This window comes from Lithobates pipiens, unplaced genomic scaffold (assembly GCF_037356315.1).
Source record: "Lithobates pipiens isolate NorthernLeopardFrog02 unplaced genomic scaffold, aLitPip1_a1.2 Scaffold_18, whole genome shotgun sequence".
NCBI classification, from domain to species: domain Eukaryota; kingdom Metazoa; phylum Chordata; class Amphibia; order Anura; family Ranidae; genus Lithobates; species Lithobates pipiens.
Window position 1 is genome coordinate 61,970,906 of NW_027507758.1, and position 17,728 is coordinate 61,988,633.

The 17,728-nt window shown below is 43.5% G+C and overlaps 1 protein-coding gene across 1 annotated transcript in view; it reads right to left on the minus strand.

Annotated features, from left to right (window-relative positions):
* The window catches only part of INTS7 (integrator complex subunit 7), a 128,701-nt gene that overhangs the window by 28,925 nt on the left and 82,048 nt on the right, over nt 1-17,728 (minus strand). Inside the window, exon 19 of the mRNA XM_077485738.1 lies at nt 2,143-2,328. Coding sequence (XP_077341864.1) covers nt 2,143-2,328 — 186 coding nt within the window. The remainder of the gene's footprint in view (nt 1-2,142; nt 2,329-17,728) is intronic.

A 17,728-nucleotide genomic window follows, 5' to 3' on the forward strand; every position in this document is an offset into this window, starting at 1 on the left:
AAAAAAAAAAAAGAAATTAGCCTTTAATCTTACTTCCTGTCCATCTGACAAGATGTCACAAGGATAGGAAGTATTGAGACATTTCTTCAATTGCAAAATGGACAACAAGAATAAAGCATGATCTAGCAGAGTGGAGAAGAGTAAAAACTGTTGGTTTCTTCATATCCTGGTGACACCATCCTTTTCTTGTCCTGTTGTAACAAAGACAGAAGCAAGGGGAAAATCCCCACAAGGAGACACAGATGGCGGGCAGTACAACTCCAACATGAGTTCCAACCCTCCACACAAAAATTAAAAGGGTTAAGAATCATACTTACCTAGATGGATACAGCATCGGTCCGATGCTGTATCTGTCCCCAGCACTTCTAACACTTACAACAGAGCGATCAAACACCGTTTTCTCACAGCTCCTTGAGCAGAGAGCTGCTGATTGTCAATCACCAGCTCTCTGCTCTGCCCTCACTGGAGTGCTGGGCTGTGGAGGGGGTGGGAGCGGCCGGTCTCAGCAGCTTGCTGAGAGGCTGAGCCAGATGCCAGGCCAAGCATGTGCGTGAATCCCTATTGAATTGTTAGGATCTTGCCTGATCCTGTACCGGCTCTGTGACGTCAGCCGACAGCGGGCTTCAGTCCGCTGTCGGCTGAAAGCAAGTCACAGGTGCGCAGAACGAACTGCACGCCAGTAAACCACAGGAAAAGTACAGACAAATGAGTTTTGGCTGTACTTCTCCTTTAAATTATGATCGGGCATGTAATACAAGGACAAGCAGTAATACAAACATACCCTGGAAACCATCCAAATTAGTCACCAAAAGAGGAAGTTTGAATTATAATGAACTGATATTTGACCACGGAGACAATAAGATTAACTATTGTCATGCTGTAATATAAAACGCAGGCAACAGATGACATCATCCAGCCTACTTAAAGGGAATCATAAGCGCTTTTTAACCCTATATACATAAGTGACTGTAGTCAGCCTCATGACAATCTTTTCAGTATTTGTTCCAAAAGTTTCCATTCGTTGTTCTTAGGTATTTTAAAAGTAAATCTGCAGTAGGTTTGTATCATTTCTGTATATGAGCTTTTTAAGCTTTTAGGCAGGTAGATAAAAGACAAGGATATTCAGTATGGACAAATTAAAGTTATTCTCTAGAACTTCTGCACAGTGAATTACTGCTACACGATAAACGGCTCAAACAACATTTTGAGACTAGACTCAAAGAACAGGAGATAACAACACAAACACACACACACACACACACACACACACACCTAAATGGGTCAGATGACAGTTACACAACTCTCCATTTCTTCAATAACAGATATATATTTGTTTTTAGTTACAAAAAGGCAGATGAGTGAGCCGACAGTGCTGGCCTTTCTGATTACTCACTCCTGTAATTGACAAGTATGCTGACTGCACTACCTAAAATGTGTTCACTAGAAAGAGAATCTACAAAGCCAAAGAAGAATTAGTAGCCTGAAAACACGAAACAGCAAATGAGTAATGCGGCTATAGCCACTGGCAATAATCGCATGCTAAAAATCCAACAATGGATCAACTTGGGTACAATCAGCCTGCCCATACATGAATCGCATCTCAGCTGGTCCCTGCTAATGGCCGAGATTCAAACCATCTATGGCCAGCATTATTGATTACATTTGTATTGCTCGATTTTTTTTTTTAACCTTAAAAAAAAAAAAAAAAAAAATTGTGGAAGTCACTCACTGCTCCCACATTGACCCATGGCTGCCCTAAGAACTTTGAAAAGGTTAGGTCTCTCTGTGTAAACACACAAGCCACTATCCCATCAGATTAAACGGCTATATCTTTATATGTCATGTCACGGAGCTGTGAGCTAATGGGATTGGTTTGACGCCCCAAGTACATCCTGCTGTACTGAATTAAATGTTGTCTACTGTGAGAAATCTGAAAACATTTATTTTATCTCTAGACGGCAGCGATGTATTGCCGGACTACTGCTTATTTGTAATTCTTTTGTCGTTTTAATTCAATTTGCTATGTTGTGTGCCGTTGTACTTTTGTTTGTACAAAACTTTATAAACTAAATAAAAATTTACCTAAAAAAAAAAAAAATTAATACATCTGTATTGCAGTGTTGGCAGACAAGATGTTTTTACCTTATAGTCCTGGCCTGGTTTACTCTGCAGTGTAGAAGAGACATTGAGGCAGACAGATTGAATCTTCCGGAAAAGACCAGGTTTGGATCCATGCTGTACCACTCCTTCAACCTTGAGCGCCATCTGCTGGTTGCTCTGTACAGCTATCGGCTCTGTGGGGTTGCGAGGTGATGGAGACAAGGCGAGCTAAACCAAAGAGATAATATGTCACGTCAAGTTTAGAGCAAAAATATTAGACTAGCAGGCTTCATAACTGCACATTAAGTTTTCATCCTTCTCTTTAAAGCTTGGTATGTTATCTTTTGCCACTAGGAGTCTACTGCAGAACTTATTTGTGCAGGGAATTTGGAACTGAAAAAAAGTTTTAATAAAATAGATCTCTAAACTCTGTTACTAAACCCACAACAGTAAAATCAGTCTGTATATGCAGTAATAAAGTGGAACCTAAGGGGTAATCCTGAGCATTGTGTAAAAAGGCTGTTTGATCCTGTCTTCTCTGACCCCCCCCTTCTTCCACAGTCCCCAATCCATCTACTAATATGACAGAGCCTTTGGAGTCACTCTGCACATGCTCAGTTTGGTGTGTATTGCTATACAGTTTTGTGTTTTTTCTTGGGAGTGTGCATGTGATCAGCACAGGGCCAATCAGTACTGTCCAGACAGAGGGTTAGGGGTAATGCAGCCTCATATGCCAGTCATAGTAGAATGACAACTCCTACAAGCTTTAACTGGACTCTTATAGAAGTCACAAGACTGCTATATACTCTACTGCTGATGAGACCAGATAAAGTGTTTCTAAATCCAGAACCCTGTAGTCACTATAATTGCCACCAACCTCTGGCCTGTTCCTAATTGTGAAGTAGACTCTACACTTACCTCCCTTTCTATATGGTATCCAAATGCTTCTAGTGGTTCAAAAGGCTTAAGGAAAAAAAAAAAAAAATCGTCCAGTTTCTTCTCCCCCAAACCCCCCCCTTCCAATACTTATCCGATTCTTCTTTCAATCCATCGCTTTGCCAAAAGCAGCACCACTGCTCGCTTTCTCTCTCTTCACAGGCAGCAGTGGGTGCCATTGCCTCCTGCTGCTGGCAATCAAACCCCGTGAGGAGGAAGCAAGCCGAGCCACACTGTGTCTATGGACACACACACACACACACAGGCCAGCATGGGAGCGAGCCCATAAGTGCTTGCTAAGGGGACAGATAGATTTGAGGAGCGGACAGAGCAAGGGGGCCTCAGAAGAGGAGGATTCAGTCTGCTCTGTGAAAAACTATTGTACACGCTGCATTCATTTTCTTTTTTAGGCTTTTATTTTCAGCTGGTGAGCCAGCCAGTAAGTCTGTTTTTCAAAAGGGCAAGCTGTCATGACAAAGCAGCAGTTAGAGCAGTCTCTCTCAACACAGAGGAACCCTTGAAATAACTTTCCGGTCTCAGGTAACCCTGGCTAAAAATGAATATACAGTATCTCACAAAAGGGAGTACACCCCCTCACATTTTTGTAAATACTTTATTTTATCTTTTCATGTGACAACACTGAAGAAATTACACTTTGCTACAATGTAAAGTAGTGAGTGTACAGCTTGTATAACAGTGTAAATTTGCTGTCCCCTCAAAATAGCTCAACACACAGCCATTAATGTCTAAACCGCTGGCAACAAAAGTGGGTACACCCCTAAGTGAAAATGTCTAAATTGGGACCAATTAGCCATTTTCTCTCCCGGTGTCATGTGACTCGTTAGTGTTACAAGGTCAAGGGTATGAACGGGGAGCAGGTGTGTTAAATTGTATGTTATCGCTCTCACTCTCTCATACTGGTCCCTGAAAGTTCAACATGGCACCTCATGACAAAGAAACTCTGAGGATCTGAAAAAAAAAAAAAAAAAGAAAATTGTTGCTCTATATAAAGATGGCCTAGGCTATAAGAAGATTGCCAAGACCCTGAAAATGAGCTGCAGAATGGCGGCCAAGACCATACAGTGGTTTAACAGAACAAGTTCCACTCAGAACAGGCCTTGCCATGGTCGACCAAAGAAGTTGAGTGCGTGTCCTCAGCCTCATATCCAGAGGTTGTCTTTGGGAAATAGACGTATGAGTGCTGACAGCATTGCTTTTGTTTTTTTTGTTTTGTTTTTTTGAACTACTTCAGCGAATTTATCAGTGAGGTATCAATCAACTCAACGTTCATTTTAGTTTACCTCGTCTTAACATCACATCATTGTAGCTCTTCTTTTTAGTAAACCTTTTCAATCAGAAACTTTATTCATTTATACATTAAAAAATGAAACAAAAAAGACCAAGAATAGGAAAAAAACCACCAGGTCAACCTGTAGTATCCCTTAAAATTTTTCCCTTCTCGTCCTTCGCCCAGTTTCTTCACTTTATTTACTCCCCTCCCCCCCAATCCCTCTCATTTTCCTATTCATTATGGGTGGAAAGAGAAGAGGTAAGCAACCCGTATCCTTCGACAATACATCAAGTATCTACTCTCGTTCGTGCTTCCTCCTCTCTTTGTCCCCCTACACTCTCTTCTATCCCCTCCCTCCCCCCTCCCTATTCCTGGTTTCTTTCCCTCAGGGTTCTACTTTAAACCTCACTTCCACTATACCTTTCCCGTAGTTAATCCTGCGTTATTTCCTCCACATATCGCCATGATTTTTTAAATTTTTCCCAGAGATCCCATTTCCTATCCCTCTCCTCATTTATGGCTGGTTCCTCAGCTCCGCCCTCCCCACTTTCCATCTGTTGTATTTCGGTTACCCGACGAATCCAATCCTGGGTTTTGGGGCTTTTTCTCGCCATTTTCTCGGGATAAGATTTTTTGCGGTGTCTAATAATATAGGGACTAATGATGCTTTATATTGGTTAATTGACTCCTCTGTCCCGTGGAATAACACCGTCCATGGGTCCTCTCTGATCACTTTTCCCGTTACCACCTTTATTAATTCAATTATCTTCTTCCAATATTCTTTGATTTTGGGGCAATCCCACCATATATGGCCCATACTCCCGATACTTACATCCTCGCCAGCACTCCGGCGAGTAATCATTTCTAAACCTGCTAAGTTTGTCAGGGGTGGCATACCATCTTGCTATACATTTGTAGTTTGTTTCTATCAATTTACTCCCTCCCCCCGCAAAGTGAATTAGAGTTAATATTTTCTTTCTAATTTGAGTATTACATTGTGCCCCCAGTTCTTTTTCCCACTTTTTAAAGAATGCCGGTTCCTCCAGTTCCTCCCCCTCTGAGAGTATTTTATATATCGAACCAATATTTTTCCTTTTTTTTTTTGTTGTTTTATCCTGCTGACACAATTGTTCAAAGGGTCTTAGTTCTTCTTTACTCCGTAAGGGATGAGGAAGCTTTAAAACAAATGTTCTTAACTGGAGGTACCGCCATTCATCCATCCTCAATTCTGTGTCTTCTCTTAATAATTGGAATGTGTTTAAGTTATCTTCTACTAATATATCTTTTAATTGTGCATTGTCTTTTAATATCCAGTTTCCCCCTATTTCTCGTTGTCCTGGTGGGAAATAGTCGTTATCTTTCAAATAGATCAACGGTGAATTATACCCCCATTTTTTTTGCGTGTGTAATTGGTCCCATAGTTTGAAAACTAGTCGTGTGATCTTGTGGGTATTTGAGCCCAGTGTCCTAAATTGTGGCGGATTCCAAATTATTCTTCCTAAATGTGTTTGTGAAAGCGTGTTTTCAATACCTACCCATCTTTTATCATTTACCTCTTTCGCCCAGTCTACCACCCGTGACAAAACTACTGCAGTATAATATCTCTTTATATCCGGGGCTGCCACCCCCCCTTGATCTTTCCCTCTCCTTAGTACCGCGTACGAGATTCTCGTTTTTTTATTTTGCCATATAAACTTCGATATTATCTTCCTTAATACTAAAAAGTAAGTCGCGGGGAGTGCAATAGGCATCATTTGAAATTTATATGTTATCTTCGGGACTAAAATCATTTTTACCACATTTATCCAACCTAACCACGAAAGAGGGCTAGCTGAGATTTTCTTTATTTCGCTCTTAATTTCTTCTAATAAAGGGATATCGTTTTTTAGGTATAATTTTCTTAAGTTATTTGACAGGAGGACCCCCAGATTTCTTTAATTTAATTTCTTTACGCCAAGGAAAGAAGAATTGCGCACATAATCTCTCCTCTTCTTGTTTACAGATATTTATGTTTAAAACTTCTGATTTTCCGAGGTTAATTTTTAGGTTAGAGATCTGTCCGAACTCTTCCATTATCTTTAACAGATTTGGGATCGTAATCCTGGGTTTCGTAATGAAGAAAAGCACGTCATCCGCATAAGCGGCTAATTTGTGTTCCTCTTGCCCAATTCTAATCCCTGTAATATCTGGGTTATTACGAATTGCGGCCAGCAAGGGTTTCAGGGAAATCACAAACAATAGGGGCGACAATGGACACCCCTGTCTGGTCCCGTTGCTCATTTGCAGCTGGGTAGAAGATTCTCCATTGACCTTGACCGTCGCTTGTGGGTTCTTATATAATGCCTTGATCCAATATAACATCCTCGGGCCCACCCCCATCTCTTCTAGTGTTTCTAGCATGAGTCCCCAGTCTACCCTGTCAAATGCTTTTTCAGCATCAATTGACAGGAATAGACCTGGGGACCCACTGTCTTTTAAAGCTTGGATGAGAAGCAAGGCCCTTATTCCGTTGTCCCTGCCCTCTCTCTCGGGGACAAACCCAACTTGGTCCGGATGTATCAGTTTTGTCATATTTCTTTTTAATCTTGCCGCTATTACTTTAGCGTATAATTTTACGTCTGTATTTAGCAGCGCGATAGGCCTATAATTACCACAAAGTGTCTGGTCTTTCTCCTCTTTCGGGATTAAAGTAATCGCGGCCCGCAGTGTTTCCCTCCCCATATCATATTCAGTGCCTAATCCATTGATATATTTGCATAAATGGGGGACTAAAAGTTCCTTACATTTTTTATAGTACGAAATTACAAACCCATCTGGGCCCGGACTTTTCCCTGAGGCTGTCTCTTTTAAGGCCTTATAGATTTCTTCTTCAATAATGGGACTCTCCATGTCCTCCCTCTCCCCGTCTGTCAGACGAGGCATTTTGGCTTTGCGTAAAAAATCTTTCATTTTCTCCTTTTGCCCTTTTCCCTGTTCCCCTCTCTTTTCCACATTGTACAGGGCTTCGTAATATTGTTTGAATACTTCTGCTATTTCCCCAGAGGTGTATACCATTTTACCATTCTTATCCTTTATTTTGTCAATGAAGTTGACCCCTTTTTTACTTTTCACTTGTCTTGCTAAATTTTTTCCTATTTTATTTTCCCCATAATACCTTTCTCTGGCTCTACCCAAAAAAAACCTTCTAGTTTCTTCCTCATAAATATCTTTAAGTTCCTCTCTCTTATTAATCAGTCGATGAAAGGTCTCTTGTTGTTGGCCCCCTTGCTTTTTATGCATCTGTTCAAGACTATGGACCTCTCTCATTAACTTCTCCTTTTCTTCTTTTCTTGCCTTTTTTTTCCTGGTCCCTATAGAAATAAGGACACCCCTGACATAAGCCTTATGGCCCTCCCATAGGGCAGCTCCCGACACCTCCTCTGTACTATTTGTCCTAAAATAAAATTCTATCTCTTTCTGAATGATTTCCGCCGTTTGCTTATCCCAAAGGAGCTCCTCGTTTAACCTCCAAGTAAAGGGGCGTATCTGTGTCCCAGGTATCTTCAACTTCATTACCACTGGGGAGTGATCTGAGAAAGTTGCAATTTCTATTTTCGTTTCCGAGACCCACTCCAGTAACCTATGTTCGACCAAGATATAATCCAGCCTGGTATACGTCCCGTGCACTGGGGAAAAGAACGTGTAGTCTTTTGTTTTTTCGTGCTGTATCCTCCATACATCTATCAGTTGACTACGCCTCAACTGAAGTTTTAATTTTTTTATGTTTCTCACATTCTTCCCCCTTGCACCGGACGTACTATCGGCTGCTGGATCCAGACAAAAATTAAGGTCCCCTGCCACTATTACCTCTCCTTTCTTAAACCCTGCTAGTCTCCCCATTATTTGTATCATATATCTCTCTGGGTTTTTGTTTGGGCAGTATATGTTAGCTAAGGTAATCTTTCTATCCCCTATTTTCCCATTCAAAAATAGGTATCGCCCCTCTGGGTCGGTCAACCTATCGTACACCTCATATTTAATGCCCTTCTCAAAACCAATAGCCACTCCCTTAGCCCTTCTAATTGGTGAATCTCCGTAAATCCAGGTTGGATAATTCACGGAGTGTAATTTCACATTTGTGTCTTGTGTTAAGTGCGTCTCTTGTAGAAAAATTATTTCTGCTTTATATTGTTGAAGTTCTCTTAAAAGCTTAAATCTCTTATCTGGCGAGTTCAGGCCCTTAACATTGTATGACACAAATTTTATCTCGGCCATCCTATCCTTCTTTGGGAACATTTACTTTGTACCTTTTGGTATACCTTAGTACCCCCCCAGGAACGTTTCCCCCCCTCACCCCCCCCCCCTCCCCCTCCCATCCTCCCCCCCCTACCCACCCTCCCAGCCCGTTCCGGGCCTCTGCTTTGCATAGTGAGTATTACTCCCTCTGCAAGCCCAATCTCCTAGGGTATGACCTTGACTGCGACCCCTCTCCTCCCCCCTCCCCATAAGCCCCGATCCCCCTCCTTCCCCCCCAACCACGCCTTCCCCCCCCCACCCCAAGATCGAAAACTTAAAACATTGGGAAAAACGGGAAAAGACTAATAAACCTCTACTAAGTTGCCTACAGTTCCCCCTTCCTGGGCCTCTCAGTCCTTACACCTCCCAGGGGTCTAATGGGATCAGGGGAATTGGAATTCCTATTTTATTACAGAAGTCCTCCATTTCATCTAGGGTTTTGAGCTTAAACGTCCTCCCCTCCTTCTGCACTACAAGTGCTGCCGGGAAACCCCAGCTATATTTTACATTTGCACTTCTCAATTGGTCCAATAAAGGCTTTAGTCTTCTTCTGCGAGCTAGGGTTCCCGGTGCCAGGTCCTGGAAGATCTGTAACGTTGCTCCTTCATATTGAATTGGGGCTAGGCCTCTAAGCTTACTCCAAATCTTCGCCTTATCTTCAAATTGTTGGAACTTTATTATTACATCCCTCGGGATTTCTTCCCTCAACCCTTGAGGTTTCCTTATTCTGAGCGCTCGTTCAAACTTTAACTCTGACCCTTCTTCTTTTCCCAATAAGGGATTGAATATCTTTCCAATTTTTGTACCCAGTTCTTCTCCCTGTTGTTCAGGCAATGATCTAATTCTCAGGTTTTGTCTTCTATTTTGATTTTCCTGTTCCTCCATCTTATATCGGGTCTCTCTATGCGCTTCCTGCGATTTCTTTACTTGTATTTTTAGTTCCAATATTTCCCTAGCCTGTCTTCCTGTTTGATCCTCCATTTCTTCCACTCGCTTCAATAAGTGCCCCATGTCCTTCCTTACAGTTAGGATCTCCGCTTTAATTATATTTTCTAATTTTAAGAACATTTCCTGCATTTCCCCCTTTGTGGGTATCTGAGAGGGGATCCCTTCTCGTCTTCGTCCACTCTCCTGATCTACCTCTTCTCCCGAAGAGTCTCCTCTTGCCCCCTCCGATTTTCCAATTTCCTTCCTCCGCTCTCTCCCCCCTCTCTGGTTTCCCTCTAGACCCGGGCTTTTTTGACTTGTTTCTTTTAGATATTTTTGAATTGAACTGGAGTTCAAACTCTCCCTTGCGTTTTTGGGCTCGTTCGTTCTCGTGTTTTTCCCCTTCATGTTCTCCTTCGTCTTTCTTTTCCCCAGGATTTCCCAGGGAACTCCTTCCCGGGGGTTCTCTTATTGGGGTTTTCTCTTTTACTATTCCCGCGCTACCTCTAGTTTTAAACTTCAAAGATCGTAATTGGGGTAGCTTGCCTAAGTACAGGCACTGTCCTTTTAAATACTTTTCTTCCGCCTTTGCCGTGTAATTAGGCCACCATATCGGGGGAAAGGGTTAAAGAGACCTCAGCCCAGTGCACTTTGAACCCGGGTTCCCGAGTCCAAACCAGGTTTTGCAAGTAAATAACTCCTTCCCTTTTCCAGTTCTATATATATATATATATTTTTTTTTTTTTTTTTTTTTTTTATTCTAACGGTTCCTTCTCTGGGACCTGCTCTTGTGATTTTCACTGTTAAGCTTCGGATTTGCAGAGATTGTCTGCCATAGTTATTGTAACTCTCAATTGGAAATGAACTGTATAGTGTGATACCGTCCCTTTAATTCACTTCTGCAAACCATATGAAAAAAAGAGGGAGAGAGGGGGGGTATACTGGGGCCATTAAACACAGTAAGGACAGGCAAACAAAGTGAAGATTTCAGACAGGTATAAACAGGTTTTCACACAGAAGCAAAGAGCCAGATCCTCTTATGTTTACCCCTCCGTTTTCCTGGGAACGGGACCTACGTTACCCGGTTTACCACTTCTTCCTTTAAAGGCTTCAGCAATATCACTTCTCTTTTACCGTAACACTGTCCATCTGATATTCCATTTATCTATAAACACATTCCATCTCATCTGAGATATAAGCCAAAAGGAACGGTCTGACCTTATGTTCCCCTCCTCTGTGTCCTCACAGAGGAGACCGGGAATCGTTGAAGGTTCGCTGGGATTCCGGTATGGGCTCCGCTGCCTCCAGGAGAGGGTCCTACTCCTCATCTGCCTTGGTCCCGTTCCCCGATCTAACCGCTCGTTCCGCTACTCCCCTCCCGCTCTCCCGCCCTGCTCACACCAAAGCGGGAGGTTGTTCGGGCAGAGCAGCCACTGTTCTGTTATTCGCCGTAGTCGATCTCCAGAGGGGTGACGGAGCTGGGAGTCAGTGTGGCTGATCGTTCCTTACGCCGGAGCAGAGCACCCTCTCACTGTGCTCACCTCCGGCTCACTCCTCGGGGCCTCCACCATCTCCCACGAGGACGCCGCAGTCAGGCCCCATCCCTCACCTCTCTCACATCCGCCCCATCACGTGCGTTTACCGAGTTCTAGGATCGCTTTTGTTTTCTTATATGTGCCAATAAATATTTCTTACAGATTGAAGTTGCTGGCTATTTTGCTGCCAGCAATGCTGCAGAGGCTGAAGGGGTGGGGGGGGTCAGCCTGTCAGTGCTCAGACCATATACCGCACACTGCATCAAATTGGTCTGCATGACTGCCATCCCACAAGGAAGCCTCTTCTAACGATGATGCACAAGAAAGCCCGCAAACAGTTTGCTGAAGACAAGCAGACGAAGGACATGGATTACTGGAATCATGTCCTGTGGTCTGATGAGACCAAAATAAACTTATTTTGTTCAGATGGTGTCAAGCGTGTGTGGCGGCAACCAGATGAGGAGTACAAAGACAAGTGTGTCTTGCCTACAGTCAAGCATGGTGGTGGGAGTGTCATGGTCTGGGGCTGCATGAGTGCTGCCGGCACTGGGGAGCTACAGTTCATTGAGGGAACCATGAATGCCAACATGTACTGTGATATACTGAAGCACAGCATGATCCCCCTCCTTTGGAGACTGGGCCACAGGGCAGTATTCCAACATAATGACCCCAAACACACCTCCAAGACTACCACTGCCTTTCTAAAAAAAAAAAGCTGAGGGTAAAGGCGATGGACTGTCCAATCATGTCTCCAGACCTAAACCCTATTTGTGGGGCATCCTCAAACGAAGGTGGAGGAGTGCAAGGTCTCCAATATCCACCATCTCCGTGATGTCATCATGGCGGAGTAGAAGAGGACTCCAGTGGCAACCTGTGAAGCTCTGGTGAACTCCATGCCCAAGAGGGTTAAGGCAGTGCTGGAAAATAATGGTGGCCACACAAAATATTGACACTTTGAGCCCAATTCTGACATTTTCGCTTAGGGGTGTACTCACTTTTGTTGCCAGCGATTTAGACATTAATGGCTGTGTGTTGAGTTATTTTGAGGGGACAGCAAATTTACACTGATATACAAGCTGTACACTCACTACATTACATTGTAGCAAAGTGTCATTTCTTCAGTGTTGTCACATGAAAAGATAAAATAAAGTATTTACAAAAATGTGAGGGGGTGTACTCACTTTTGTGAGATACTGTATATCTTAAACTCCTGATACAGTCAATAGAAAGAATTCTCCTTACACTTGTGGTCACTGGGAAGAATTACCCCCTTACAGATAACTAAAAATGATCAATGGTGTGAGTGAGAACTTATCTGAGAGGAATAAACTGCTCAATGCTCAACAAACCCCCAGCAACCTCTGGAGGAACCCCAAGGTTCAATGGAACCCTGGTTGGGGAAAACCCCCCGAGATGAGCCTGATACATACTACACAGCAGGCTGAAAAAAAACTAAAAAAACTGAAGAGCTCAGGAGGAGCCACTGTACTAACAATCCGATGTTAGTACAGCAATCTCCCTCGCTGAGAAATTGTGTTTTGCTGGGGACTGGGACTGTCGCACACCGAGTGCCACTCCTGTCAGCTAAGAACAGGGAACTGAGGCTACACTTCGCACAGGATTACCAAAATTGGACAATAGAAGATTGGAAAAAAGTTGCCTGGTTTGATGAGTCTTGATTTTCGCTGCAACATTCAACCGGTCGGGTCAGAATTTGGCGCAAACAACATGAAATCATCGATCCATCCTGCTTTGTGTCAATGGTTCAGGCTGGTGGTGGTGTAATGGTGTGATCGATATATTCTTGGCACACTCTGGGCTCCTTAGTACCAATTGAGCTTCAATTAAACGCCTGAGTATTGTTGCTTACCATGTCCATCTATTTATGACCACAGTGTCACCATCTTCTGATGGCTCCTTCCAGCAGGATAATGCACCATGTCACAAAGCTCAAATCATCTCACCACTGGTTTCTTGAACATGACAATGAGGTCACTGGACTCCAATGCCCTCCACAGTCACCAGATCTCAGTCCACTTGAGTACCTTCGGGATGTGGTGGAACGGGTGATTCGCATCATGGATTTGCAGCCGACAAATCTGCAGCAACTGTGTGATGCTATCATGTCAGTGTGGACCAAAATCTCTGAGAAATGTTACGAACACCTTGTTGAATCTATGCCACGAAGAATTAAGGCAGTTTTGAAGTCAAAAGCGGTTCCAACTTGGTACTAGCAAGGTGTACCTAATAAAGTGGCAGGTGAGTGTATAATTTGCATACACACAGAGTGACACGTGGGGAGTGATATGGCTGAGAGAAAGGGGAGCAGGCGCCCTCTGGTGGCGGGAGGGTTTCAGTGCAGTGCACTAAACCCACACAAGGACATAGATCCCCTGCATACGCAGCCCACAGTAGACAAGAGGCGGAGCTCAGGCAGCAATGTGAGTGGCTGTCAATGAAGATAGAGCCTCATTTACCGCCCACCCCTTGCCGTGCGGCCCAACCCCCAACAGGCCACGGACTGGCACCGGCCCGCAGCCCGGGGGGGGGGGGGGGTTTGGGGGGAGGGGTGGAGACCTCTGCCCTTCCCCAAAGTTAGAAACTCACTGGATTTCTGGCAGCATCAGATATTTTTCTATATGTGCAGTGTTTATACAGAGGCAACAGGGGGATTCATGCATGTATTCCAGAGATGTACTTGTTTTATTTATTTTTTTCCAAGAAATACACTGGAGTACAGGTCCACTTTACCTGCGGTGTTTCTACCTGTCTTTCAGTTACATTTTCAGATTGTTGGAATGGGATTTAAAAAAAATATCTAATAAAGCGGTTAGGTAAGGTTTAGGAGTTGGTCTCTGTAGTACACAGTATTGTCCAGAACATTTTGTTTTCCGCAGTCTCTTGTTTTTTGCATGAGCAGCATATTTGAAAGAAACCATCTGCTTGAATCTTCTCATGTTATGTGAAGAGAAAATAAAGTGGGTAATTCATATGCTTACTAAAACCACCATTATATTTTGTAACATCCCTGTATTTTTTATTTTTATTGCATACATACCAGGTCAGTGGCGGCTGGTGCTATATTTTTGAGGAGTGGAGGCAAAAAAAATCCAAACCCCCCCTCATTGGTTGGTCACCAGCCCCGCACTTACCCCATCTAGATCGCGGGCAGGCAGGTGGTGGCTTCACCCGGCATCTTCTCCTCTATCTCTTCTCCTCCTGGCCAATCAGGTCTCAGGACCTGCTTCCTGATTGGCCAGGAGCAGAATCAGGAAGACAATAGCGAATATTAAGCCCACCCTTTTTTTGAAGCCAATTAGAACCTCAGGCTCTAATCACGTGCCTCTAAAACAAAAACAACACCCCATTGGAATCCATGCGTCCAGTGCCCTGCATGTAGATTATGGGCCAGGCACCCCTGCACACCTTGGTGTTTAAAAACAAAAACAAAAACAAAAAAAAAAAACTCAAACACTACAGCCCTATGTTTATCACTGCAGCATAGATACCAATGGGACAGATTATGAGCAAAGGTCATAGGTGGTGCCTGCTTCCTCTGCTCTATATTGGCAATTCGGGATCTAGCCACACCTTCAGCAACATTATTGCATATTAAAATGGAATTGTAGCACAGCAATACATAGAGATAAACTGTTAAGGCTCTTTTCAGATCTGTGCATTGTAGTAATGTGCAGAAAAACGGACAATATCAGGACACGCCATAATTTCCTGCTTGTGTGATTGGCTCACTGATTTTCCCTTAAGTCGGCACTAAGATACAAGTTGGACTTTAACTACTTCAGATCCACGCTATAGCCGAATGACGGCTACAGCGTGGAACTGCTTTGCCAGGAGAGCGTCCATGACGTCCTCCCATGCCCGAGCGGCGTTCTCTGTGATCAGCAAGTCTATGAGATTGATCTCGACCCCTTACCATGTGATCAGCTGTCAGCCACCTACCAGTGCCCAGTGCCACCTATCAGTGCCCATCCGTGCCACCCATCAGCACAGCCTTATCTGTCCCCATCAGTGCCACCTTAACTGTGCCGATCAGTGCCCATGAGTACAGCCTCATCAGCGCATATCAATGAAGGAAAAAAATTACCCATTTGCAACATTTTATAACAAACTGTTAAACAAAATTTTTTCTAAATTTTCCATCCTTTTTTGTTTGTTTAGCAAAAAATATCCCAGCTGTGATTAAATACCACCAAAAGAAATCTCTATTTGTGGAAAAAAAAATTATAAAAATTTGATTTGAGTGTTGTATGACCGCACAATTGTCAATCAAAGTGCATCAGCTGAAAGCTGAAAATTGGTCTGGGCAGGAGGGAGTTTAAGTGCCCAGTAAGCAAGTGATAAGGCATTCTCTGCAACAAAAAGTTCATACACACTGTATGTGAACACAAACCTCAGATGTGATTCGCACTGCATTGCTGATCTCATGCGGTGTCTGTGCAATACAAATTAATCCATACAGTTGTATGGCTGAACTTGCATTGTATTCATACAAAAAAGGCGCAGGAAAAAAAAAAAATTCCCCCCATACTGAGATCGGATACCAGACCCTTCGGTCTGGTATGGATTTTTAAGATGAACCCCCTTCGCTGAAAAAACGGTGTGGGCCCCCCCCCCAAAAAAAATCCATACCAGACCCTTATCTGAGCACGCAGCCTGGCTGGTCAGGAAACGTACCAGGCCGCATGCCCTCAACATGGGGGGTAGGTGCTTTGGGGCAGAGGGGGCCCCCCCACCCCAAAGCTCCTTGTCCCTATGTTGATGAGGACAAGGGCCCTTCCCGACAACCCTGGCCGTTGGTTGTCGGGATCTGCAGGCGGGGGGGGGCTTCAATAAGGGGGCCCCCAGATCCCGGCCCCCCACCCTATGTGAATGAGTATTGGGTACATCGTACTCCTACCCATTCACCTTGTGCTCGCTCATCCCCACCCCCTTTCCTGACCGGCTGGGCTGCGTGCTCAGATAAGGGTCTGGTATAGATTTTTTTTTGGGGAGGGGGGAAGGGGTTCCCTTAAAATCCATACCGACCAAAGGGTCTGGTATCGTCTGAGGGGGTGACAACCCCACGCCAATTTTTTTTTTCATTTTGGCAGGGGGGGGGGGGGGGATTGCCCTTCATCCTCAGCACACAAGTCGCACTGCAAGTCGGATCATGATAATCCGACTTCTGGTGCGACTTCTATTCAAATCAATGGACTCCCATAGGGAACCAATGATTTTGAATAGAGGCAGAGAAACGCCGAACGAGGCTTAACGCTCTTTATACAGCGTTAACCCTTGTTTAACACCTTTTACTGGTGTGTGGCGTTTCGAGTACTGCTTTTGAATGTGATTTTATGGCGTTCAGAAAGCAGCCCATAAACTCCACTGCTGATAAACGTCCAACAACATCCATATAGGATAACAGAGTGGAGTTTATGGGCTCCAAAAAACAGCCGTTTATGAGCTCCAGTGTGCATTAAGCCTAAGAGGCAGGAAAAAAAAAATAGGATTTTTAAAACAGCTTGCCTGTAAAATCCTTTTCTTTGATGTACATCAGGGGACACAGAGGCATAGTAATAACTATGTGGGTTATATCATATTAGGTGCTGGACACTGGCATGCCCCTTAAGGCGTGAACTTCCCCCATATAACCCTTCCCATTACTGGGAGTCCTCAGTTTTGTAGCCAAGCAATCAAAGTTTATAAGAAGAAGAAGGGAGGGACCTCTGTGTCCCCTGATGTACATCAAAGAAAAGGATTTTACAGGTAAGCTGTTTTAAAAATCCTATTTTCTTTTCCTACATCAGGGCACACAGCGCCATAGTAATAACTATGTGGGATGTCCCATAGCAATGGCAACCGAAGGGGGGGTGGGGGGGTAGACAGAATCAAGGAAATAGGAGGCCAGTGGACTCATACTGCACCCTGCAGTGCATGCTGTGCCCAAAGGCAATATCCTCATGACCTTTAATATCGATTTGAAAAAAAAAAAAAAACGGATAAACGTCTGAACCAAAGACCAAGTTGCGGCCTTACAGATCGAGCCATAGAGGCCTGATGATGCACCACCCAAGAGGCACTAATTGCCCTGGATGAGTGCCCAACACCTTAGACACTGGTGAAAAAACTGAGGACTCCCAGTAATGGGAGGGGTTAGTGTCCAGCACCCGATACACCGATATAACCCACATAGTTATTAGTATGGCTCCGTGTCCCCTGATGGAGGAAAAGAAAAACCTTTTGGTTTGCGTTTCTGATTGAAGCTTACTGGCAGAAAAAAAAATAAAAAAAATAAAAAAATTCTAAACTCATCTAAACTTTGTACAAAAAGTATGAATACAAGTATTCATACGCAAAATTTTATTGTGGCTGAAAATAACATTTAGCCTTGCACGTCAAAGAAAATATATACAAAACCCTATACATTTCCTTCAAAGTAGTTTTATGTACCAGACCTGTAGTAAAATTCTTCTTTGTGTGTATGTATGTATATATATATATATATATATATATATATATATATATATATATATATAGTGTGATTAATTGATTCCAGACAGGCTGGTTGATTGTTTAATAGAGTGCACATGAGCTCTCTATATGAAAATTGTATTATGTATGTGATCATTCATAGGCCTGATGTTCTAAAAAAAGGGCATGATCT